The 26,486-nt window shown below is 48.3% G+C and overlaps 2 protein-coding genes and 1 long non-coding RNA gene across 4 annotated transcripts in view; 2 read left to right on the top strand and 1 right to left on the bottom strand.

The window, feature by feature from the left end:
• The window catches only part of ARHGAP35 (Rho GTPase activating protein 35), a 39,608-nt gene extending 37,129 nt beyond the window's left edge, over positions 1-2,479 (top strand). The window contains exon 7 of the mRNA XM_064738231.1: positions 1,298-2,479. Within this exon, the coding sequence (XP_064594301.1) occupies positions 1,298-1,658 (361 nt within the window). The 3' untranslated portion in view covers positions 1,659-2,479. The remainder of the gene's footprint in view (positions 1-1,297) is intronic.
• A 146-nt stretch (positions 2,480-2,625) lies between these two features.
• On the top strand, positions 2,626-6,253 carry LOC135461226 (uncharacterized). 2 transcript variants are annotated; one of them, XR_010443347.1, is made up of 6 exons: positions 2,626-2,854; positions 2,927-2,967; positions 3,805-3,971; positions 4,086-4,354; positions 4,437-4,601; positions 4,685-6,253. It is a non-coding gene; the product is annotated as an uncharacterized LOC135461226 (long non-coding RNA). The 2 variants fall into 2 exon arrangements; XR_010443346.1 differs by lacking the exons at positions 2,626-2,854; positions 2,927-2,967; positions 3,805-3,971 and having other exon boundaries at positions 4,034-4,354.
• Positions 6,254-11,977: 5,724 nt separating this feature from the next.
• Positions 11,978-26,175, bottom strand: TBCB (tubulin folding cofactor B). The gene is made up of 6 exons (XM_064738234.1): positions 25,838-26,175; positions 24,409-24,552; positions 19,215-19,311; positions 15,663-15,854; positions 14,525-14,597; positions 11,978-12,210 (listed from the first exon to the last, which is right to left on the bottom strand). The coding sequence occupies exons 1-6, from the start codon at positions 25,949-25,951 to the stop codon at positions 12,096-12,098; spliced, it is 735 nt and encodes a 244-aa protein (XP_064594304.1). The 5' UTR covers positions 25,952-26,175; the 3' UTR covers positions 11,978-12,095.
• Positions 26,176-26,486: the final 311 nt, after the last annotated feature.

Genomic DNA, 26,486 nt, shown 5'->3' with positions numbered 1-26,486 from the left:
AACCTGGTGGTCACCAGGAACTTCTCCAGGGGCATTTTTGGGGCAATTTTGATGGGAATTTTGGGTATTTTGGAGGTTTTATGGAATCTTCTGACCACCAATGGTCATTTCGGTCTCGCCCACGCCAGGGTCAGCCACCAATACCTCAAGAACCTGGTGGTCACCCAGAACTTCTCCAGGGGAACTTTTGGGTCATTTTTTGGGGTGTTTTGATGGGAATTTGTGGTATTTTGGAGGTTTTATGGATTCTCCTGACCACCAAGTGGTCACTCCACCAATGTCCACCCCAAGGTGACCCTGATGGTCAGCAGGAACCTGGTGGTCACCAAGAACTTCTCCAGGGTCATTTTTTGGGGTGTTTTGATGGGAATTTTGGGTATTTTGGAGGTTTTATGGAATCTCCTGACCACCAAGTGGTCATTTTGATGTTGTCCACTCTAAGGTGACCCTGATGGTCAGCAGGAACCTGGTGGTCACCAAGAACTTCTCCAGGGGCATTTCTGGGGGGGAATTTTTGGTATTTTGGAGGTTTTATGGAATCTTCTGACCACCAAGTGGTCACTCTGGTGTTGTCCACCCCAAGGTCATTTTAGTGGTCAGCAGGAACCTGGTGGTCACCAAGAACTTCTCCAGGGTCATTTTTTGGGGTGTTTTGATGGGAATTTTGGGTATTTTGGAGGTTTTATGGAATCTTCTGACCACCAAGTGGTCACTCCACCAATGTCCACCCCAAGGTGACCCTGATGGTGAGGAAGAACCTGGTGGTCACCAAGAACTTCTCCTGGGTCATTTTTTGGTCAATTTTGGTGGGAATTTTTTGTAATTCTGAGGTGTTTTGGGTTCTTCTGACCACTGAGTGGTCATTTTGATGTTGTCCACTCTAAGGTGACCCTGATGGTGAGGAAGAACCTGGTGGTCACCAAGAACTTCTCCAGGGTCATTTTTGGGGAGGAATTTTTGGTATTTTCGAGGTTTTATGGGTTCTTCTGACCACTGAGTGGTCATTTTGGTGTTGTCCACCCCAAGGTCATTTTAGTGGTCAGCAGGAACCTGGTGGTCACCAGGAACTTCTCCAGGAGCATTTTTGGGAGGGAATTTTGGGTATTTTGGAGGTTTTATGGATTCTTCTGCCCACCAAGGGGTCACTCCACCAATGTCCACCCCAAGGTGACCCTGATGGTCACCAAGAACTTCTCCAGGGTCATTTTTTGGTCAATTTTGGTGGGAATTTTGGGTGATTTGAGGTGTTTTGGGTTCTTCTGCCCACCAATGGTCATCTCGGTCTCGCCCACGCCAGGGTCAGCCAACAACACCGCGTCAACCTGATGACCAGCGAGAACCTCTCCATCTGCTTCTGGCCCACCTTGATGCGCCCGGACTTCAGCACCATGGACGCCTTGACGGCCACCAGGACCTACCAGACAATCATCGAACTCTTCATCCACCAGTGCCCCTTCTTCTTCTCCTCGCTGCGGCCGCCGCCGCCGGACACTCCGGGTTCTCCTGGTCCAGCTCCGGCCACCACCGTGGTCACCTCCATGGTCACCACCACCATGGTCACCTCCACCATGGTCACCTCCACCATGGCCACCACCGGCTCCTCCTTCCCGCCGCCGTTGTCGCCTCCTCGGACGCCGTCGCCGGAGCTGCTGGAGTGACCTCCATGTGGAGATGTCCACTTTGGGGGTTGGACCATCCATTTGGAGATGTCCACTTGGGGTTGGACCATCCATTTGGAGATGTCCACTTGGGGGTTGGACCATCCATTGGGGTTGGACCATCCATGTGGAGATGTCCACTCTGGGTTGGACCATCCATTTGGAGATGTCCACGTTGGGGTTGGACCATCCATTGGGGTTGGACCATCCATGTGGAGATGTCCACTTGGGGGTTGGACCATCCATTTGGAGATGTCCACTTTGGGGTTGGACCATCCATGTGGAGATGTCCACGTGGGGGTTGGACCATCCATTTGGAGATGTCCACTTGGGGGTTGGACCATCCATGTGGAGATGTCCACTTGGGGTTGGACCATCCATTGGGGTTGGACCATCCATTTGGAGATGTCCACTTTGGGGGTTGGACCATCCATTGGGGTTGGACCATCCATGTGGAGATGTCCACTTGGGGTTGGACCATCCATTTGGAGATGTCCACTTGGGGGTTGGACCATCCATTTGGAGATGTCCACTCTGGGGTTGGACCATCCATTTGGAGATGTCCACGTGGGGGTTGGACCATCCATTTGGAGATGTCCACTTGGGGTTGGACCATCCATGTGGAGATGTCCACTTGGGGTTGGACCTCTCTGGACGGACGGACGGACGGACGCGATGGGGGAGGGGATCAGATGTTGTTGTTGGTGGGGATTGGTTGTCCCAGACTTTGGCCAGGCCTGGACGGACGGACGGACGGACGGATGGACAGAGAGGAGGGGCCTGGGAGGGGCGGTGAGGGGGGGCCTGGTGGTGGCCTGAGGGTCATTCATGGTGGACCAAGGTGGCCTGAAGGTCATTCAAGGTGGACCAAGGTGGCCTGAAGGTCATTCAAGGTGGTCCAAGGGTCATTCAAGGTGGCCTGAGGGTCAACCAAGGTGGTCCAAGGTGGTCCAAAGGTTGTCCAAGGTGGTCTGAGGGTCATTCATGGTGGGCCAAGGTGGTCCAAGAGTCATCCAAGGTGGTCAAGAGTGGCCTGAGGTTCAACCAAGGTGGTCCAAGAGTGGTCCAAGGTGGCCTGAAGGTCATCCAAGGTGGTCCAAGGTGGCCTGAAGGTCATCCAAGATGGTCCAAAGGTCATCGAAGATGGTCCAAGGGTCATTCATGGTGGGCCAAGAGTTGTCCAAGGTGGCCTGAGGGTCATTCAAGGTGGTCCAAGATGGTCCAGGGTGGCCTGAGGGTCAACCAAGGTGGTCAAGAGTGGCCTGAAGGTCATTTGAGGTCAACCAAGGTGGTCCAAGGTGGCCTGAAGGTCATTCAAGACGGTTCAAGGTGGTCCAAGGGTCATCCAAGGTGGTCAAGAGTGGCCTGAAGGTCATTCAAGATGGTCCTGAGTGGTCCAAGGTGGCCTGAGGGTCATCCAAGATGGTCCAAGGTGGTCCAAGGGTCATTCAAGGTGGCCTGAGGGTCAACCAAGGTGGTCCAAGGTGGTCCAAGGTGGTCTGAAGGTCATCCAAGGTGGTCAAGAGTGGCCAGAGGGTCATTTGAGGTCATCCAAGGTGGTCCAAGGGTCATCCAAGGTGGTCAAGAGTGGCCTGAGAGTCATTCAAGGTGGTCCAAGGTGGTCCAAGGGTCATCCAAGGTGGCCTGAAGGTCATTTGAGGTGGTCCAAGGTGATCTAAAAGTCATCCAAGATGGTCTGAGGGTCATTCAAGATGGTCCAAGGTGGTCCAAGGTGGCCTGAGGGTCATCCCTGGTGGTCCAAGGTGGCCTGAAGGTCATTCATGGTGGGCCAAGGTGGTCCAAGGTGGTCTGAAGATCATCCAAGGTGGTCAAGAGTGGTCTGAAGGTCGTTTGAGGTCGTCCAAGGTGGTCTGAAGATCATCCAAGGTGGTCAAGAGTGGTCTGAAGGTCATTCATGGTGGGCCAAGGTGGTCCAAGGTGGCCTGAGGGTCATCCCTGGTGGTCCAAGGTGGCCTGAGGGTCATCCAAGATGGTCCAAGGTGGTCCAAGGTGGTCCAATGGTCATCCAAGGTGGCCTGAGGGTCATTCATGGTGGGCCAAGGTGGTCCAAGAGTCATCCAAGGTGGTCAAGAGTGGCCTGAGGTTCAACCAAGGTGGTCCAAGAGTGGTCCAAGGTGGCCTGAAGGTCATTTAGGATGGTCCAAGGTGGCCTGAGGGTCATTCATGGTGGTCCAAGAGTCATTCGAGATGGTCCAAGGGTCATTCATGGTGGTCCAAGAGTCATCCAAGGTGGCCTGAAGGTCATTCAAGGTGGCCTGAGGGTCAACCAAGGTGGGCCAAGGTGGTCCAAGGGTCATCCAGGGTGGTCTGAAGATCATTTGAGGTGGTCCAAGGTGGTCCAATGGTCATCCAAGGTGGTCCAATGGTCATCCAAGGTGGGCCAAAATAGTCCAAGGTGGTCTGAAGGTCATCCAAGGTGGTCAAGAGTGGCCTGAAGGTCATTTGAGGTTGTCCAAGGTGGTCCAAGGGTCATTCATGGTGGGCCAAGAGTTGTCCAAGGTGGTCCAAGATGGTCCAAGGGTCATTCAGGACAGTCCAGGGTGGTCTGAGGGTCATTCCAGGGGGTCCAAGGGTCATCCAAGGTGGTCCAGGCTTGTCCAAGAGTCATCCATGGTGGGCTGGAGTGGTCCAAGATTCATCCAAGGTTCTCCAAGGTGGTCCCAGGTCCATCCAAGGTTCTCCAAGATGGCCCCAAGTCCACCCAAGGGCTTAAAGGTCCGGCCAAGGTTGTCCAAGGTCAATCCAAGGTGCTCCAAGGTGATTGAAGGTCCAGCCAATGTCATCTGAGGTTGTCCAACGTGGTCCAGGATGGCCCCAGGTCCATCCAAGGTTCTCCAAGGTGGCCCCAGGTCCATCCAAGGTGGCCCCAAGTCCATCCAAGGTTCTCCAAGGTTGTCCAGGCTTCATCCAAGGTGGTTGAAGGTCCAGTCGAGGTTGCCCAGGCTCCATCCCAGGAGATCCAAGGTGGCCCCAGGTCCACCCAAGGTTCTCCAAGGTGGCCCCAGGTCCATCCAAGGTGGCCCCAGGTCCATCCAAGGTTCTCCAAGCTCCATCCCAGGAGATCCAAGGTTGTCCAAGGTCCATCCAAGGTGGTCCCAGGTTCTCCAAGGTTGTCCCAGGTCCATCCCAGGTTCTCCAAGGTGGTCCAAGGTCCATCCCAGGAGATCCAAGGTGGTCCAAGATCCATCCAAGGTGGCCCCAGGTCCATCCCAGGAGATCCAAGGTTCTCCAAGGTCCATTCAAGGTGGTTGAAGGTCCATCCAAGGTTCTCCAAGCTCCATCTTAGGAGATCCAAGGTGGTTGAAGGTCCATTCAAGGTTCTCCAAGGTCCATCCAAGGTGGTCCCAGGTCCACCCAAGGTTGTCCAAGGTCCATCCAAGGTGGCCCCAGGTCCATCCCAGAAGATCCAAGGTTGTCCAAGGTCCACCCAAGGCCACCAAGCTCCACCCAGGAGCTCCAGAAGCCACCTGAGGCCACCAGAAGCTCCTCAGATCCCTCCAGACCCCAAAAAAACCCCAAAAATTCCCCAAAAAAATTCCCAAAAAAATTCCCAAAAAATCCCCCAAAGCACTTCCGGGTGGGGGAGGGGCCTTGGACCTCCCGGAACGCCCAAATTTGGGATTTTTCCCGCCAAAAAAAAAAAAAAATTTGAAAATTTTGGGAAAAATTTTGGAATTTTTGGGAATTTTGGGGGCGGAACCGGAATTTCAAAGGTACCACCGGGAGCTCCCGGCTCCTCCCAGCACTTTAAGAAGCCCCCAGGATAAAAAAAAATCCCAAAAAATAAAAAATTTAAAAATTAAAAATTTTTAAATGGTTTCAAAATTTTAAATTTTGGGGAAAAATGCAAAAAAAATCAGGTTTTTCCATAAAAATTTAGATTTTTTTCACAAAAATTCCAATTTTTTCTCCCCAAAAATTCAGATTTTTTCTCAGAAAAAATAAAATTTTTATCCCCAAAAATTCAGATTTTTTCCCTCAAAAAAATTCTCCTTTTTCACAAAAAAATGAAATTTTATCCCCCAAAAATTCAGATTTTTTCCCAGAAAAAATCAAAATATTTTCCCCCCAAAAACTCAGATTTTTTCCCAGAAAAAATTAAAATTTTATCCCCCAAAAATTCAGATTTTTTCCCCAAAAAAATGATAATTTTGCTCCAAAAAATTCCATTTCTTTTCTCAAAAAATTCAATTTTTTTCCTCCCGGCTCCTCCGAGCACTTTAAGACGCCCCCAGGACAAAAAAAAATCCCAAAAAAAATAAAAATTTTAAAAATTAAAAATTTTTAAATGGTTTCAAAATTTTAAATTTTGGGAAAAATGGGGAAAAATACAAAAAAGTCAGGATTTTTTCCATAAAAATTCAGTTTTTTTCCACTAAAATTCCAATTTTTTCCCCCAAAAAATTCAGATTTTTTCCCAGAAAAAATCAAAATTTTATCCCCCAAAAATTCAGATTTTTTTCCCTCTAAATTTCCAATTTTTTCATTAAAAAAATGAAATTTTAGCCCCCAAAAATTCAGGTTTTTTCCAGAAAAAATCAAAATTTTATCCCCCAAAAATTCAGATTTTTTCCCTCGAAAATTCCAATTTTTTCTCTTACAAAAATGGTCTTTTTTCATAAAAAAATGAAATTTTATCCCCCAAAAATTCAGATTTTTTTCCCAGAAAAAATCAAAATTTTATCCCCCAAAAAATTCAGATTTTTTCCCAGAAAAAAATCAAAATATTTTCCCCAAAAATTCAGGTTTTTTCCTCAAAAAAAAAATTTTTTTTCTCCAAAAACTTCCATTTCTTTTCTCAAAAAATTCAATTTTTTCCCCCAAAAAATTCACATTTCCACCCCCCAAAATTTCAAATTATTTTAGTAAAAAAAATCAGGTTTTTTCCACAAAAAATCAGATTTTTCCCACTAAAATTCCAATTTTTTCTCCTCCAAAAATTCTCTTTTTTCATAAAAAAATGAAATTTTATCCTCCAAAAATTCAGATTTTTTCCCAGAAAACATAATATTTTTTCTCCAAAAACTTCAATTTCTTTTCTCAAAAATTTCAATTTTTTCCCCCCAAAAATTCAAATTATTTTAGTAAAAAAATTCAAATTTTTTGCCCAAAAAATTCAATTTTCTCCCCCCAAAATTTCAAAATATTTTAGTAAAAAAATTCATATTTTTTGCCCCATAAATTCACATTCCCCCCCAAAAATATTTCAAATTATTTTAGTAAAAAAATTCACATTTTTTGCCCAAAAAATTCCCCCAAAAATCAATTTAATTCCCCCCAAAAATCAGTTTATTTCCCCAATAAATTCAGATTTTTTTCCCCAAAAATTCTGATTTTTTAACAGAAAAATCAATCTAAAATTTCAAATTTTTTTCCCAAAAAAATCTAATTTTTTTCTTAAAAATATTTGGAATTTTCCCCCTCCAAAAAATTAAATTATTTACCAAAACCATTCAACTCTTTCCCTTAAAAATTCAAATTTTTTTCCTTAAAAATTCAATTTTTTTTCCTTAAAAATTCAATTTTTTCCCCCAATAATTCAGATTTTTTTCACCAAAATAAATTTTTTTTTTCAAAAAAATTCAGTTTTCTTCCACCCAAAAATTCTTTTTTTTTCCCTTGAAAAAATTGATTTTTCAGTGAATTTTTTGGTGGAAATTTTGAAGGATTTTGACCCAAAAATTGAATTTTTTCCCATAAAAACTTCGATTTTTCCCCTGGAATTTTTGGACAGAATTGACCCTAAAAAAGGTGAGAAAATTACCAAAAAATTTCAAATTTTTTCCTTCAAAATTTGAATATTTTTTCCTAAAAATTTGATTTTTCACGGGGATTTAAGCAACAAAAATTCAAAATTTTTTCCCAAAATTTGGTTTTTTTCTCCTAAAAAATCCAAATTTTCCATTTTAAATTTTTTCCCCATTTTTACTCTTTAAAAAATCCCTAAAATAATGCTAAAAAATTCAAATTACATTTAAATATAAATTAAATTAAATTTTTAGAGCCACCTTAATTTATTAATTCATAAAAATTATTTTAAATATCTCAAATTTTTACCAAAATTTTTTGCTGTAAAAATTTGGAATTTTTAAAGAGATTTTTGAGGTGAAAAATCCTAAAAAAAATCGGAATTTTGGGGTGAAAAATCCTCAAAAAATCGAAATTTTTGCAGAAATATTTTGATTTTTTGGGGAATTTTTTGCAGAAAAAAATTTGATTTTTTTGGGGAATTTTTGCAGAAATTTTTGGGAATTTTTTGGGGAATTTTTTTGGGAATTTTTGGGATTTTTCCCGGAATTTTTTCGGGATTTGGTGCATGAGGAAAAGCCCCAGGAAATGGCAGAAAAAATAAAAAAAGATGGAAAAAAGAGGAAAAAAAAAAGGAAAAAAAAAGATTAAAAAAATGAAAATAATTGAGAATAAAAGGAGGCGGCTGCAGAGTTTTTATTGGGAAATGGGGATTAATTGGGGATTAATTAATTGGGGGGTTTAATTGGGATTTATTGGGATTTATTTGGGGTTTAATTGGGAATTTATTGGGAATTAATTGGGATTTAATTGGGAATTTATTGGGATTTAATTGGAAATTAATTGGGGTTTTATTTGGGTTTTATTGGGGTTTAATTGAGATTTAATTAGGATTTAATTGGGGAATTAATGAGGATTTTCCTGCAAATTAATTGGGATTTATTCGGGATTTAATTGGAAATTAATTGGGGTTTTATTGGGGTTTAATTGAGATTTAATTAGGATTTTATTGGGATTTATTCGGGATTTAATTGGAAATTAATTGGGGTTTTATTTGGGTTTTATTGGGATTTAATTGAGATTTAATTGAGATTAATTGGATTTATTCGGATTTTACTGCAAATAATGGGATTTATTTGGATTTAATTGAAAAATGGTTTATTTGGTTTATTGGTTATTGAGATTTATAGATTTAATTGGATTATTCATTTACTGCAAATTAATTGGGATTTATTTGGATTTAATTGGAAATAATTGGGGTTTTATTGGGTTTATTGGGTTTAATTGAGATTTAATTAGGATTTATTGGGAATTAATGAGGATTTTATTGGGATTTATTGAGATTTTACTGCAAATTAATTGGGATTTATGATTTATGGAATTAATGGTTTATTGGGGTTTAATTGAGATTTAATTAGGATTTAATTGGGGAATTAATGAGGATTTTATGGCATTTAATTGGATTTAATTGAGATTTAATTGGGTTTTATTGGGATTTAATTGAGATTTAATTGAATATTAATTAGGATTTTATTGGATTTAATTGAGATTTATCTGCAGTTAATTGGATTTATTGAGGATTTAATTGGAATTAATTGGGGTTTAATTGGTTTTTATTGGGTTTAATTGAGATTTAATTAGAAATTAATTGGGATTTATTTGGGATTTAATTGGAAATTAATTGGGGTTTTATTTGGGTTTTATTGGGGTTTAATTGAGATTTAATTAGGATTTAATTGGGGAATTAATGAGGATTTTATTGGGATTTATTGAGACTTTATTGCAAATTAATTGAATTTATTTTGGATTTTGGGGTTGGAAATTTGGGTTTTAATTAGGAATTAATTGGGTTTGAATCTGATTAATTGGGATTTAGTGGATTTAATTGGAAAATAATTGGGATTTAATTGGGGTTTAATTGGAATTTTAATTAGAATTTAATTGGGGCTTCATTGGGAATTAATTGGGATTTAATTGGAAAATTTAAATTGGGATTGAATTGGAATTAATGGGGAAATTAATTAATTGGGATTTATTGGATTTAATTGGATTTTACTGGAATGATAATGGGAATTTATTTGGGTTTAATTGGAATTAATGGGAATTTATTTGGTTTTATGGGAATTTAATTAGGGAATTAATTGGGACATAATTAGAATTATTGGAGTTAATTGGATTTAATTGGGATTTAAATGGGAAATTTATTGGGTTTATTGGATTTTATTGGGAATTAATGAGGAATTTATTGGGTTTAATTGGATTTTATTAGATTTAATTTGGGAATTATTTGGGTTAATTGGAATTAATGGGAATTTATTTGGGTTTAATTGGATTTAATGGATTAATTGAAATTAATGGGAATTGTTTCGGTTTAATTGGAATTAATGGGGATTATTGGATTAATTGGGATTTAATTGGAATTAATGAGGAATTTATTGGGTTTAATTGGAGATTAATTGGGAATTAATGGAATTATTTGGGTTTAATTGGAATTAATTGGAATTAATGGGGAATTTATTTGGGTTAATTGGAATTAATGGGATTTAATTGGGAATTAATAAAATTATTTGGGTATTAATTAGATTTAATTGGATTATATTATTGAGATTTAATTGGGAATTAATGGGGAATTTATTTGGGTTTATTTGGATTTAATTGGGATTAATTGATGGCGGAATTTTACTCAGGGCTCCTTAAATTTCATTATATTAGATTTTATAAATTCATTTGGGTTTAATTGGGAATTAATTGGGGAATTTATTGGGGTTTAATTGGGATTTAATTGGGAGTTAATTGAGAATTAATGGGGAATTTGTTTCGGTTTAATTGGGAATTAATGGGGAATTTATTGGGATTTAATTGGGATTTAATTGGGAATTAATGAGGAATTTATTTGGGTTTAATTGAGAGTTAATTGGGAATTAATGGGGAATTTATTTGGGTTTAATTGGGATTTAATTGGGAATTAATGGGGAATTTATTTGGGTTTAATTGGGATTTAATTGGGATTTAATTGGGAATTAATGAGGAATTTATTTGGGTTTAATTGGGATTTAATTGGGAATTAATGGGGAATTTATTTAGATTTAATTGGGAATTAATGGGGAATTTATTTGGGTTTAATTGGGAGTTAATTGGGATTTAATTGTGATTGGGCTGTGACTCCTCCCCTTCCCCACACTCAGGCCACGCCCCTTAAATTCTCATTAATATTCATAAGCTCCTTTGTCATAACCACGCCCCCCATACCCAAAATGGCCGCTTGTAGCCCCGCCCCTTTCCCCACACCCTCTGCACTCTTACTGGCCGAGCCACCTGTCAATCATCCCCAACCCTGCGCTCTGATTGGTTGATGCCAAAACTCGAATTTTTCACCTTTTATGGGCTGGGGGAGGGGCCAGAAAGGGCCACGCCTCTTTGTCCATCCCCAAGGAACACTGATTGGCTGAAGGGTTAAACCACGCCCACAATGAAGCCACGCCCCCTTTTGTGCCCAACGTGGGGCAGAGCTGGAGGGGCCGGGGGGAAATTTTTGGGAATTTTGGGAAAATTTTGGGAATATTTTGGGAATTTTGGGAATTTTGGATAATTTCGGGAATTCCAGGAGAAATTTTTGGGCGAATTTAAAGAATTTTGGGAGAATTTTGGGATCCAGGAGGGAATTTCAGGATACTTTTGGGATAACTTTGGGAATTTTGGGAATTCTGTGAGGAATTTTGGGATAATTTTGGGATAACTTTTGGAATTCTGTGAGGAATTTTGGGATCATTTTGGGAATTTGAGAGGAATTTTGGGATGAATTTGGGGAATCCTGAAGGAAATTTGGGGAATAATTTTGGGAATCCCAAAAGGAAATTTGGGAATTTTGGGATCCTGGAGGGAATTTTGGGAAAATTTGGGGAATTTTGGGATCCTGGAGGGAATTTTGGGATAATTTTGGGAATTCCAGGAGAAATTTTTGGGCGAATTTAAAGAATTTTGTGATAAATTTGGATCCAGGAGGGAATTTTGGGATAATTTTGGGATAATTTTGGTGAATTTGAGAGGAATTTTGGGATGAATTTGGGAATTTGAGAGGAATTATGGGATAATTTTGGGAATCCCAAAAGGAAATTTGGGAATTTTGGGATCCTGGAGGGAATTTTGGGATAATTTTGGGAATTCCAGGAGAAATTTTTGGGCAAATTTAAAGAATTTTGGGATAATTTTGGGATCCAGGAAGGAAATTTTGGGGTAATTATGGGACAATTTTGGGAATTCTGTGAGGAATTTTGGGATGAATTTGGGGAATAATTTTGGGAATCCCAAAAGGAATTTTGGGATAATTTTGGGAATTCCAGGAGAAATTTTTGGGCAAATTTTGGAAATTCTGTAATAAATTTTGTGATAATTTTGGGATCCAGGAGGGAATTTCAGGATACTTTTGGGATAACTTTGGGAATTTTGGGAATTCTGTGAGGAATTCCTGGGATAATTTTGGGCATTCTGCCATCCCCCCAAACCTCCCCAATTTTTTCCCATTTTCCCCCCTCAAAAACGAGACGAAAACAGCGAATTTTGCTCTGTTTTTTGGCGATTTTTTTGCGACTTTTTTCCCAAAAAAAAAAGGCGGGAAAAGCTCCGGGATTTTTGGGAATTTCGGGAATTTTTTTCGGGAATTTTTCGCGCTCAGAGCTCGTCCAGGCCGTCGTCCTCGGGCGGGAAATCTCCGACCGTGACCTGGTGGGGGCGAACGAAGGCCCCGAACTTGGGGGGACACTCGAAATAACGGCGGCCACCAACGCTGGGGGATGGGAGAGAGATAAGAGATTGGAGATAAGGGAGAGAGATAATATAGAATATAGAATAGAGAACATAGAATATAGAATATAGAATATAGAATATAGAATATATAACATATAATATAAAATATATTTATTATATACATATATATAACAGATAAGAGATAAGGGGGAGAGATAATATACAATATACAATATACAAGATATAATATACAATATACAATATACAATATACAAGATATAATATATAATATATAATATATAATATATAATATATAATATCTATATTATATATATATATAAAAAACAGGTAAGAGGAGAGATAAGAGATAAGGAGATAACAGATAATAGATAAGATACAAGATATAAGATATAAGATATAAGATATAAGATATAAGGGAGAGACATAATATATAAGAGATAAGAGATAAGGGAGAGAGATAATATATAATACATAATATATAATACATAATATATAATATATAATATGTAATGTATAATATATAATGGATAATGTATAATGTATAATGTATAATGTATAATGTATAATGTATAATATATAATGTATAATGTATAATATATAATATATAATATATAATATATAATATAATATATATAATATATATATAATTTATAATATGTAATAGATAATAGGTAATATATATAAAATATATGAGATGAGAGATAAGAGATAAGATATAAGAAATAAGGGAGAGAGATAAGAGATAAGAGATATAGATAAGAGATAAAGAGAGATAAGAGATGAGAGATAATGGGGAGAGATAAGGGAGAGATATAAGAGATAAGAGATAAGAGATAAGGGATAAGGTATAAGGGAGATAGATAAGAGATAAGGGAGAGAGATAGAGATAAAAGATAATAGATAAGAGAATGGCGAGAGATAAGAGATAAGATATAAGAGATAAGAGATAAGATATAAGATATAAGATATAAGATATAAGTGAGAGATAAGAGATAAGAGATAAGAGGGAGAGAGATAAGAGATAAGAGATGAGAGATGAGAGATAAGAGACATAAGGGATAAGGGATATGGGAGAGAGATAATAGATAAGAGATAAGAGATAAGAGACAAGAGATAAGAAATAAGGGAGAGAGATAAGAGATAAGAGATAAGAGATAAGTGATAAGGGAGAGAGATAGGAGATAGGAGATGGAGATAAGAGAGAGATAACAGATAAGATATAAGAGATAAGATTTAAGAGATAAGAGGTAAGGAAGAGATATAAGAGATAATAGATAAGGGATAAGAGAGAGGCATAAGAGATAATAGATAAGTGATGAGAGATAAGGGAGAGAGATAAGACATAATAGATAAGGGATAAGAGATAATAGATAAGTGATGAGAGATAAGGGAGAGAGATAAGGGAGAGAGATAAGAGAGAAAAAAAATAGAACCCTCCCAAACCCCTCCAGGATCCCCCAAATCCCTTCAGAATCCCCTAAAACCCCTCCAGAACCTCTCAAAACTCCTCCAGAACCCCCAAAAATCCCCCCAAAACGCCCCAAATTCCCCACAAATCCTCCCCAAACCCCTACGGGACCCCCGAAAGCTCCCCAAAATCCCCCCAAAAAAACCCCAAAATCCCCCTGAAATCCATCCAGAACCTCTCAAAACCCCCCAAAATCCCCCAAACTCCCCAAAATCCTTCCAAAACCCTCCAGGATCCCCCAAAATCCCCTCCAGGACCCCCCAAACCCCTTCAGGACCCCCCCAGATCCCCCAAAAATCCCTCCAGGGACCCCAAAAACCCCCCCAAAATCCCCCAAATTTTCCCCCAGAACCCCAAATCCTCTCAAAACCCTCCAGGACCCCCCAAAATCCCCCTGGAACTGCTCCAGGACCCCCTAAACTCCCCCAAATCCCCCCAAAAATCCCTCCAGGACCCCTCAAAATCCCTTCAGGACCTCCCAAAATCCACTCAGGACCCCCAAAATCCATTCAGGACCCCCCAAAATCCCTCCAGGACCCCCAAAATCCCCCCAGGACCCCCCAAAATCCATTCAGGACCCCCCAAAATCCCTCCAGGACCCCCCAAAATCCCCCAGGACCCCCCAAAATCCATCCAGGACCCCCAAAATCCCTTCAGGACCCCCCAAAATCCCTCCAGAACCCCTCAAAATCCATCCAGGACCCCCCAAAATCCACTCAGGACCCCCAAAATCCCTCCTGGACCCCTCAAAATCCATCCAGGACCCCCCAAAATCCATCCAGGACCCCCCAAATCCCTTCAGGACCCCCCAAAATCCATTCAGAACCTCCCAAAATCCCTCCAGGACCCCCCAAATCCCCCTCACCTTCCATCGTGCTTGCCCAGCGGTTCATCGTAGCGGACCCCCACCCAAATCCCCGGCTTAAAATCCGTCTCACCTTCGGGGGAAAGAGAGAAAGAAACATTAAAAAAATGGTGAATAAAACCACAAAAAAAAGTGAAAAGAAAAAAAAAAAAAACAAAATGAAAAAACACCAAAAAAAGTGAAAAAACCACCAAAAAAAGTGAAAAAACACAAAAAACGTCACAAAAAACCCACAAAAAATCACAAAAAGTCACAAAAAAGCCACCAAAGAAACCACAAAAAAACCCCACAAAAAATCACAAAAAACCCACAAAAAAAAACAAAAAAAAACACAAAAAAACGCAAAAATATCACAAAAAATCACAAAAAACCCGCGAAAAAATCACAAAAAACCCACAAAAAAACCCACTAACAAACCACAAAAAAACACAAAAAAATCACAAAAAACCCACAAAAAAACACAAAAAAATGTGAAAAACCCCACCAAAAAAAGGTCAAAAAAACCCTCAAAAAACCCACCAAAAAAATCACAAAAAAACCCACAAAAAATCACAAAAAACCCACAAAAAAACCCACAAAAAACCACCAAAAAACCACAAATAAACCGCAAAAAAAACCCACTTAAAAACCCACCAAAATTCACAAAAAATCACAAAAAACCGCGAAATAACCACAAATAAACTGCGAAAAAAACCCACAAAAAAAACACAAAAAACCCACCAAAATATCACAAAAAAAATCACAAAAAAACACCGAAAAAACCACAAAAAACCCACAAAACATATCACAAAAAAACCCACCAAAAAAACCACGAAAAAACCCACCAAAAAACTACAAAAAAAACATTTAAAAAACCGTGAAAAAACCACAAATAAACCACAAAAACCCCACAAAAATCTACAAAAAATCACAAAAAAACGCGAAATAACCACAAATAAACCGCGAAAAAAATCACAAAAAAACCCACCAAAAATCACAAAAAAAATCCAAAAAAAAACCCAAAAACCCCACCAAAATATCACAAAAAATCACAAAAAACCCCACCAAAAAATAACAAAAAACCACAAAAAAAATCACAAAAAACCCACATAAAAGGCGACAAAGCGTTGACAACGCGGTGCCGCAGCCCCACACGCACCCACGAAGGCGACGCTGCCCCTCCGGCACGGCTGCCCCGGCACCCGAACCTCGCAGCGCGCCCCCAGCGGCAGCGCGGCCGCCGCCGCCGCCTCGCGCTCCCGCTGCTGCTCCCGCTGCCGCTGCCGCTCCTCCTCCCGCTGCCGGTCCCAGCGGCCCCACGAGCGCTGCCGCAGGAACGAGCGCACCGACTCTGCGGGGACAACACCCAGGGGACATCAGGGGTGGCGCGCTGGGGACAGGGACGCGCTGGTCCCGTTCCTATTCTTAATCCCGTTCCTGTTCCCGCTCCTGTTCTTGATCCCGTTCCTGTTCCCACTCCAGTTCCTGGTCTTGTTCCTGTTCCCCTTCCCATTCCCGGTCCCGTTTCTGCTCCCATTCCCGGTCCCATTCCCGGTCCCAGCGGCCCCACGAGCGCTGCCGCAGGAACGAGCGCACCGACTCTGCGGGGACAACACCCAGGGGACATCAGGGGTGGCGCTCTGGGGACAGGGACACGCTGGTCCCGCTCCTGTTCCTGATCCCGTTCCTGTTCCCACTCCTGCTCCCACTCCAGTTCCTGGTCTTGCTCCTGTTCCTATTCCCGTTCCTGATTCCGGATCTGTTCCCATTCCCGGTCCCATTTCTGGTTCTGTTCCCGGTCCCAGCAGCCCCAGGACCCCGTGGTGACACCCAGGGGACATCAGGGGTGGCACTTTGGGGACAAACTGGTCTCGGTCCCCTTCCTGTCCCCAATCCCGCTCCCGCTCCCATTCCAGCTCCTGGTCTTTTTCCCGTTCCTATTCCCGGTCCTGATCCCTTTCCTGATCCCATTCCCGGTCCCATTTCTGATCCTATTCCCGGTTCTATTCCCAGTTCTGTTCCCACTCCCAGTTCCATTTCTGTTCCCATTCCTGGTTCTGTTCCTATTCCCAATCCTGTCCCATTCCCGGTCCTGATCCCTTTCCTGATCCCGTTCCCAATCCCAGCAGCCCCAGCAGCCCCAGGACCCCGTGGTGACACCCAGGGGACATCAGGGGTGGCACTTTGGGGACAGGGACACGCTGGTCCTGCTCCTGTTCTTGATCCCGTTCCTGTTCCCGCTCCTGCTCCCATTCCAGTTCCTGGTCTTGCTCCCGTTCCTATTCCCAATCCTGTCCCATTCCCGGTCCTGATCCCATTCCCGGTCCCAGCAGCCCCAGGAGCTCAGGGACCCCGTGGGGACACCCAGGGGACATCAGGGGTGGCACTGTGGGGACAGGGACACGCTGGTCCCGCTCCTGTTCTTGATCCCGTTCCTGTTCCCACTCCAGTTCCTGGTCTTGTTCCTGTTCCTATTCCCGCTCCTGTTCCCCTTCCCATTCCCGGTCCCATTTCTGGTCCCATTCCCGGTTCTGTTCCCATTCCCCTTCCCATTCCCGGTCCCAGCAGCCCCAGGACCCCGTGGGGACACCCAGGGGACATCAGGGGTGGCACTTTGGGGACACGCTGGTCCCAGTCCCTTTCCTGTCCCAGTCCCACTCCTGCTCCCATTCCAGCTCCTGGTCTTGTTCCCGTTCCTATTCCCGGTCCTGATCCCTTTCCTGATCCCATTCCCGGTCCCAGCAGCCCCAGGATCTCAGGGACTCTGTGGTGACACCCAGGGGACATCAGGGGTGGCACTGTGGGGACAGGGACACGCTGGTCCCGCTCCTGTTCCCACTCCAGTTCCTGGTCTTGTTCCTGTTCCTATTCCCGCTCCTGTTCCCACTCCAGTTCCTGGTCTTGTTCCTGTTCCCATTTCCATTCCCGGTCCCATTTCTGATCCCATTCCCGGTCCCGATCCCGGTCCCAGCAGCCCCAGGATTCCATGGTGACACCCAGGGGACATCAGGGGTGGCACTTTGGGGACAGGGACGCGCTGGTCCGCCTCCTGTTCCTGATCCCGTTCCTGTTCCCATTCCAGTTCCTGGTCTTGTTCCTGTTCCCCTTCCCATTCCCGGTCCCATTTCTGGTCCCATTCCCGGTCCCATTCCCGGTCCCAGCAGCCCCAGGACTCTGTGGGGACACCCAGGGGACATCAGGGGTGGCACTTTGGGGACAGGGACACGCTGGTCCCGCTCCTGTTCCTGATCCTGCTCCCATTCCAGTTCCTGGTCTTGTTCCTGTTCCTATTCCCGATCCTGATCCCATTCCCGGCCCTATTCCGGTTCCCATTCCCGGTCCCAGCAGCCCCAGGAATGCAGGGACCCCGTGGGGACACCCAGGGGACATCAGGGGTGGCACTTTGGGGACAGGGACACGCTGGTCCCGCTCCTGTTCCCACTCCAGTTCCTGGTCTTGTTCCTGTTCCTATTCCCGATCCTGTTCCCCTTCCCATTCCCAGTTCTGTTCCCATTCCCGGTTCTGTTCCCGGTCCCAGCAGCCCCAGGACCCCGTGGGGACACCCAGGGGACATCAGGGGTGGCACTTTGGGGACAGGGACACCCCGGTGTCCCTCCTGGTCCCATTCCTATTCCTATTTCCATTCCTATTCCTCCTTCTCCATTGTCCCCAATGTCCCCAAACCCTCAATGTCCCCTGATGTCCTCGTTGTCCCCAACACCCTCAGTGTCCCCAATGTCCCCAAACATCTCCAGTGTCCCCAATGTCCCCAACACCCTCCATGTCCCCAATATCCCAAACATCTTCAATGTCCCCAACGTCCCCAACCCTCAATGTCCCGAATGTCCCGAATGTCCCCAATGTCCCCAACACCTCCAATGTCCCCAAACATCTCCAATGTCCCCAACCCCTCGATGTCCCCAATGTCCTCGATGTCCTCGACATCCCCAATGTCCCCAACATCTCAAATGCCCCCAATGTCCTCAATGTCCCCAACCCCTTGATGTCCCCAATGTCCTCGACACCCCCTCAATGTCCCCAACCCCTCCAATGTCCCCAAACATCTCCAATGTCCCCAAACATCTCCAATGTCCCCAACATCCCAATGTCCCCAGTGTCCCCAATGTCCTCAAACATCCCCAATGTCCCCAAACATCTCCAGTGTCCCCAATCCCTCAATGTCCCCACAGTCCCCAACCCCCCCAGTGTCCCCAATGTCCCCAATGTCCCCAACACCCCCAGTGTCCCCAACGTCCCCAGTGTCCCCAATGTCCTCAACATCCCCAATGTCCCCAAACATCTCCAGTGTCCCCAACACCCCCAATGTCCCCAGTGTCCCCAATGTCACCAACCCCCCCAGTGTCCCCAATGTCCCCAATGTCCGTGATGTCCCCAATGTCCCCAACCCTCCCAATGTCCCCAACACCCCCAATGTCCGTGATGTCCTCAATGTCCCCAAATGTCCCCGATGTCCCCAATGTCCCCAGTGTCCCCAACACCCCCAATGTCCCCAATGTCATCAACCCCCCCCAATGTCCCCAACCACCCCAATCCCCCAGTGTCCCCAATGTCCCCAGTGTCCCCAATGTCCCCAGTGTCCCCAATGTCACCAACACCCCCAGTGTCCCCAAACATCTCCAGTGTCCCCAATGTCCCCAATGTCCCCAACCCCCCCCAGTGTCCCCAGTGTCCCCAGTGTCCCCAGTGCCACCTGTCCTCTTGTCGTAGTCACTCTCGGCCATCTCGTACTTGGCCACCTGGGACAGATCCTCGAACTGCCCGGCCCGGGCGCCGCTGCGGTCTGTCACCTGTGGGTGACACATTGTCATTGTCACCTGTGGGGGGGCATTGTCACTGTCACCTGTGGGGTGGCACTGTGTCATTGTCACCTGTGGGGGGGCATTGTCACTGTCACCTGTGGGGGGGCACTGTGTCACTGTCACACAGGGGGTGGCATTGTCATTGTCACCTGTGGGGGGGCATTGTCACTGTCACACAGGGGGTGGCATTGTCATTGTCACCTGTGGGGGTGGCATTGTCACTGAGGGAGTGGCATTGTCATTGTCACCTGTGGGGGGGCATTGTCATTGTCACACATGGGGTGGCACTGTCACCTGTGGGGTGGCATTGTCATTGTCACACAAGGAGTGGCATTGTCATTGTCACCTGTGGGTGACACATTGTCATTGTCACCTGTGGGGTGGCATTGTCACTGTCACCTGTGGGGGTGGCATTGTCACACAGGGGGTGGCACTGTCATTGTCACCTGTGGGGTGGCATTGTCACTGTCACCTGTGGGGGTGTCACTGTGTCATTGTCACCTGTGGGGGTGGCATTGTCACTGAGGGAGTGGCATTGTCATTGTCACTGAGGGGGTGGCATTGTGTCATTGTCACCTGTGGGGTGGCACTGTGTCATTGTCACCTGTGGGGGGGCATTGTCACTGTCACACAGGGGGTGGCATTGTCACTTAGGGAGTGGCATTGTCATTGTCACCTGTGGGGGTGGCACTGTAACCTGTGGGGGTGGCATTGTCACTTAGGGGGTGGCACTGTGTCGTCACTCGGGGTGGCACTGTCACTCAATTCCACCCCCACCCCAGTGACACCAGGAGGAGACACAGAGGGGACAAAGTGACACCGGGAGGGGACAAAGTGACACAGGAGGAGACACGGAGGGAACAAAGTGACACCGAGAGGGGACAGGAAGGGGACAGGGAGGTGACACGGTGACACAGAGGTGACCCGGTGACACCGGGAGGTGACACAGAGGTGACACAGAGGTGACCCAGAGGTGCCAGGTGCCACGCACGTGCAGGCGGCAGCTGTCGGTGACACCACGAGGGGACAGAGAGGACAGAAGGGACACAGAGGTGACCCGGTGACACAGAGGTGACACAGAGGTGACAGGGAGGTGCCAGGGTGCCACGCACGTGCAGGCGGCAGCTGTCAGTGACACCAGGACGGGACACAGACAGGGAGGTGACACAGAGGTGACACGGTGACACCATAAGGGGACAGGGAGGGGACAAGGTGACACCGTGACACCGGGAGAGATCACAGAGGTGACACGGTGACGCCGGGAGGGGACTGGGAGGTGACACGGTGCCACAGGGAGGTGACACGGTGACACGCTGTCACCATGAGAGGACAGGGAGAGGACAGGGAAGTGACACGGTGACACAGAGGTGACAGGTGCCACGCACGTGCAGGCGGCAGCCATCGGTGACACCAGGAGGGGACATGGTGACACAGTGACACGGTGTCACTACGATGGCACAGAGAGGTGACATAGAGGTGACACAGGGAGGGGACACGGTGACAGGGTGCCATGCATGTGCAGGCGGCAGCCGTCGGTGACACCACGAGGGGACAGAGAGGACAGAAGGGACACAGAGGTGACACGGTGACACGGTGCCACCGGGAGGGGACAGGGAGGGGACAAAGTGACACAGAGGTGACACAGAGATGCCACGCACGTGCAGGCGGCAGCCGTCGGTGACACCGCGAGGGGACGGAGAGGACAGAAGGGACACAGAGGTGACCCGGTGACACCGGGAGGTGACACAGAGGTGACACAGAGGTGCCAAGCACGTGCAGGCGGCAGCTGTCGGTGACACCACGAGGGGACAGAGAGGACAGAAGGGACACAGAGGTGACACAGTGACACCGGGAGGGGACAGGGAGGTGACACAGAGGTGACCCGGTGACACGGGAGGTGACACGGCGACACGGTGACATGCACGTGCAGGCGGCAGCCGTCAGTGACACCAGGAGGGGACAGGGAGTGACACGGTGCCACAGGGAGGTGACACCGGAAGGGGACAGGGAGGTGACATGGTGACACGGTGACACAGTGACACCATGAGGTGACACAGAGGTGACACAGGGAGGGGACAGGGAGGTAACACAGTGACACGGTGACACCATGAGGGGACAGAGGTGACAGGGAGAGGACAGGAAGGGGACACAGTGACACAGAGGTGACAGGGTGCCACGCACGTGCAGGCAGCAGCCGTCGGTGACACCAGGAGGGGACACAGACAGAGAGGTGACACAGTGCCACAGGGAGGTGACACCAGAAGGGGACAGGGAGGTGACATGGTGACACAGTGACACCATGAGGTGACACAGAGGTGACCAGTGTCACCATGAGGGGACAGGGAGATGACATGGTAACACAGAGGTGCCAGGGTGCCACGCACGTGCAGGCAGCAGCCGTCGCTGACACCGCGAGGGGACAGAGAGGACAGAAGGGACACAGAGGTGACCCGGTGACACCGGGAGGTGACACCGTGACAGGGTGCCACGCACGTGCAGGCGGCAGCCGCCGGTTACACCAGGAGGGGACAGGGAGATGACACAGTGACACCGGGAGAGGACACAGAGGTGACACGATGACACCAGGAGGCGACACAGACAGGGAGGTGACACAGTGACACCGGGAGAGATCACAGAGATGACACGGTGCCACAGGGAGGGACACAGAGGCGACACGGTGACACACATGTGCATGTGGCAGCCATCGCTGACACCGGGAGGGGACACGGTGACACAGTGACACGGTGCCACTATGAGGGCACAGGGAGGCGACACAGAGGTGACACAGAAGTGACACGCACGTGCACGCGGCAGCCGTCAATGCCACCATAAGGGGACTGAGAGGTGACACGGTGATGCCGGGAGAGGACACAGAGATGACACGGTGACACCGCGAGGGGACAGAGAGGACAGAAGGGACACAGAGGTGACCCGGTGACACCGGGAGGTGACACAGAGGTGACACAGAGGTGACAGGGTGCCACGGTGCCAGGGTGCCACGTATGTGCAGGCGGCAGCCGTCGCTGACACCGCGAGGGGACAGAGAGGACAGAAGGGACACAGAGGTGACACAGAGGTGACACCAGGAAGGGACAGGGAGATGACACAGAGGTGCCACGCACGTGCAGGCGGCAGCCGTCGGTGACACCAGGAGGGAACACAGACAGGGAGGTGACACGGTGCCACAGGGAGGTGACACAGAGGTGACACGGTGACACCGGAAGGGGACACAGTGACACGCTGTCACCATGAGAGGACAGGGAGGTGACAGGGAGGTGACAGGGAGGTGACACAGAGGTGACCCGGTGCCACGCACGTGCAGGCGGCAGCCGCCAGTGACACCAGGAGGGGACACAGAGGTGACACGGTGACACAGGGAGGGGACACAGTGACACGCTATCACCATGAGGAGACAGGGAGGGGACAGGGAGGTGACACAGTGACACCGGGAGGTGACACAGTGACACACTGTCACCATGAGGGGACAGGAAGGGGACAGGGAGGTGACACGGTGACACAGAGGTGACCCGGTGACACCGGAAGGTGACACAGAGGTGACAGGGTGCCACCGGGAGGGGACACGGTGACACAGAGGTGACAGGGTGCCACGCACGTGCAAGTGGCAGCTGTCGGTGACACCAGGAGGGGACAGGGTGACACAGTGACACGGTGCCACTATGATGGCACAGAAAGGTGACACAGGGAGGGGACACAGAGGTGACCCGGTGCCACCGGGAGGGGACAAGGAGGGGACAAAGTGACACACGGAGGTGCCAGGGTGCCACGCACGTGCAGGCGGCAGCCGTCGGTGACACCAGGAGGGGACAGGGAGATGACACAGTGACACGGTGACACCATGAGGGGACAGAGGTGACAGGAAGGGGACAGGGAGGTGACACAGTGACCCGGTGACACCGGGAGGTGACACAGAGGTGCCACGCACGTGCAGGCAGCAGCCGTCGGTGACGCCGGGAGGGGACATGGTGACACAGTGACACGGTGACACCATGAGGGGACAGAGATGACACAGTGACACGGTGACACAGAGGTGACCCGGTGACACCGGGAGGTGACACAGAGGTGCCACGCACGTGCAGGCGGCAGCCGTCGGTGACACCAGGAGGGGACAGAGAGGACAGAAGGGACACAGAGGTGACCCGGTGACACCATGAGGTGACCCGGAGGTGACACAGAGGTGACACAGTGACACAGTGCCACCGGGAGAGGACAGGGAGGGGACAAAGTGACACAGGGAGGGACAAAGTGCCACGTACGTGCAGGTGGCAGCCGTCGGTGACACCAGGAGGGGACAGAGAGGACAGAAGGGACACAGAGGTGACCCGGTGACACCATGAGGAGACAGGGAGGGGACAGGGAGGTGACACAGAGGTGACAGGTGCCACACACGTGCAGGCGGCAGCCGCCGGTGACACCAGGAGGGAACACAGACAGGGAGGTGACACAGTGACACAGGGAGGTGACACAGAGGTGACCCGGTAACACCGGGAGGTGATACAGAGGTGACACAGTGACACGGTGACACGATGAGGGAACAGGGAGGTGACACAGAGGTGCCACGCACGTGCAGGCGGCAGCCGTCGGTGACACCGCGAGGGGACAGAGAGGACAGAATGGACACAGAGGTGACACAGTGACACAGAGGTGACCCAGAGGTGACACCAGGAAGGGACAGGGAGGTGACACAGAGGTGCCACGCACGTGCAGGCGGCAGCCGCCGGTGACACCAGGAGGGAACACAGACAGGGAGGTGACACAGAGGTGACACAGGGAGGTGACACAGAGGTGCCAGGTGCCACGCACGTGCAGGCGGCAGCCGTCGGTGACACCGGGAGGGGACACAGTGACACAGTGACACCATGAGGGCACAGACAGGTGACACAGAGGTGACACAGAGGTGACACCGGGAAGTGACACAGTGACCCGGTGCCACGCACGTGCAGGCGGCAGCTGTCGGTGACACCACGAGGGGACAGAGAGGACAGAAGGGACACAGAGGTGACCCGGTGACACAGAGGTGACACAGAGGTGACACAGAGGTGACAGGGTGCCAGAGGTGCCACGCACGTGCAGGCGGCAGCCGTCGGTGACGGGGTAGGAGCCCAGCAGGGCCTCGTCGCTGTCCAGGCTCCCCAAGGGCTCGTCCTCGGCCCCAAAGAGCTCCAGCTCCATGCACGACGCCGGCGAGCCCACCACCAGCTCCAGCTTGCACTGCGGGGACAAAGGGACACTGGGGACACTGGGGATGGCATTGGGGACACTGGGGATGGCACTGGGGACATTGTGGATGGCATTGGGGACACTGGGGATGGCATTGGGAGCGTCCCAGTAACTCCCAGTTTGCACTGGAGGGGACACAGGGCAGTCCCAGTGGGCCCAGTTTGGGATTTGGGGTTCCAGTCCCAGTTTGGGGGTTCCTGGTTCCCATTCCCTCCCTCCTGGTTCCCATTCTTCTGCTCCCGTTCCCGTTATCCCATTCCCGTTCTCCCTGCCCAGTTCCCATTCTCCCGGCCCAGTTCCTTTATCCCACTCCCATTCCCGTTATCCCAGTCCCATTCCCGTTATCCCAGTCCCATTCCCATTATCCCAGTCCCATTCCCATTATCCCAGTCCCATTCCCGTTATCCCAGTCCCATTCCCATTATTCTGGTCTGGTTCCATTATCCCAATCCTATTCCAGTTCTCCTGATGCCATTCCTGTTATTTCTATTACCCCGATCCCGTCTCCATTATCCCGGTCCCATTCCCCTTCTCCCAACCCAATTCCTGTTATCCCGGTCCCATTCCCATTCTCCCAGTCCCATTATCCTGGAACCATTCCCATTATCCCACTCCTGGTTCCCGTTATCCCGGTCCAATTCCCGCTGGCCCAGTTCCCATTCTCCCACTCCCATTCCCCTTATCCTGGTCTGGTTCCATTATCCCAGTCCCAGTCTCATTCTTCCGTTCCCATTATCCCACTCCCATTCCCCTTCCCCCAGTCCCAGTCCCATTATCCCAGTCCCATTCCCGTTATCCCAGTCCTGCTCCCGTTATCCCGGTCCAATTCCCATTATCCCGGTCCAATTCCTATTATCCCAAGCTCAGTCTTGTTCCCATTATCCCGGTCCCATTTCCATTCCCACGGTCCTGTTCCCGTCATCCCGTTCCCATTCTCGTCATCCCGGTCCCATTCCCGTTATCCCGGTCCCATTCCCATTATCCCGGTCCCATTCCCGTTATCCCGGTCCCATTCCCATTATCCCGGTCCCATTCCCGTTATCCCGGTCCCATTCCCATTATCCCGATCCCGCTCCCATTCCCACTGTCCCGTTCTCATTATCCCGTTCTGATTCCCATTCTGCCGGTCCAATTCCCATTATCCCGATCCCATCCCCGTTCTCCCAGTCCCATTCCCATTATCCCGGTCCCGTTCCCGTTATCCCGGTCCCGTTCCCGTTATCCCTGTCCCATTCCCATTATCCCGGTCCCATTCTCCCTTATCCCGCTCCGGTACCTTGAGCTCGGCGATGGTGAGCGAAGGCGAGAAGCGTTTACAGGCACGGAAAGCGTTCAGGGAGCTGCTCACCGCCAGCCACACCGGGCCCGGCGCGGTCCCGCCGCCGTTCATGGCTCCGGTACCGACCGGGCCCTGCCGGTACCGCCCCACCGGAACCGAACCGGGAGCCCCGGACACGCCCAGGCTCCTCCGGCAGCTCCCCGAGCCCCTCCGGGAGCCTCCGGAAGCCTCCGGGAGCCTCCGGTTCTCCCGGACCGGGAGCCCCGAACGGTTCCGGGCCCGCCCGAACCGGAGCCGCTTCTGGAACCTTCACGGGCCGCCACAGCCGGGACCGGTGAGAGAGCGACCAATCAGAGCTTGCGGATAAGGTCACGTGACGCAATCAGACCAGTAGCGATCGAGAAAAGGCGGGACTAATAGAAAATTACCCAATATACGCAAAAAGGGCGGGATAAATGAGGGTTGACCAATAGGAAGAGAGAAAGCGTGGGGGAAATAGAAGCTTAGCCAATAAGAAGGCGAGTAGGGCGTGTCTGAGAGTGAATGGACCAATAAAATAAATAATGGGAGGAGTTCACAGGATCGACCAATAGAAATAGGGCATATGTGGGTCTAAGGGAAGGTTGGCGAATGAGAAGCTGGGAAG

This window comes from Zonotrichia leucophrys, unplaced genomic scaffold, assembly GCF_028769735.1.
Source record: "Zonotrichia leucophrys gambelii isolate GWCS_2022_RI unplaced genomic scaffold, RI_Zleu_2.0 Scaffold_226_81349, whole genome shotgun sequence".
NCBI classification, from domain to species: domain Eukaryota; kingdom Metazoa; phylum Chordata; class Aves; order Passeriformes; family Passerellidae; genus Zonotrichia; species Zonotrichia leucophrys.
The sequence above is the reverse complement of the archived record's forward strand: the minus strand, read 5'-3'. Positions and strand labels throughout refer to the sequence as shown.

Excerpts from the sequence above, each read along its gene's own strand:
- TBCB (XM_064738234.1), bottom strand. The coding sequence starts at position 25,951 with ATGAACGGCGGCGGGACCGCGCCGGGCCCGGTGTGGCTGGCGGTGAGC. Across the intron at positions 15,855-19,214 it reads TGACTACGACAAGAGGACAG|AGTCGGTGCGCTCGTTCCTG; the intron begins GTGGCACTGGGG and ends TTGTCCCCGCAG. Across the intron at positions 12,211-14,524 it reads CTGGGCAAGCACGATGGAAG|CGTTGGTGGCCGCCGTTATT; the intron begins GTGAGGGGGATT and ends CCCATCCCCCAG.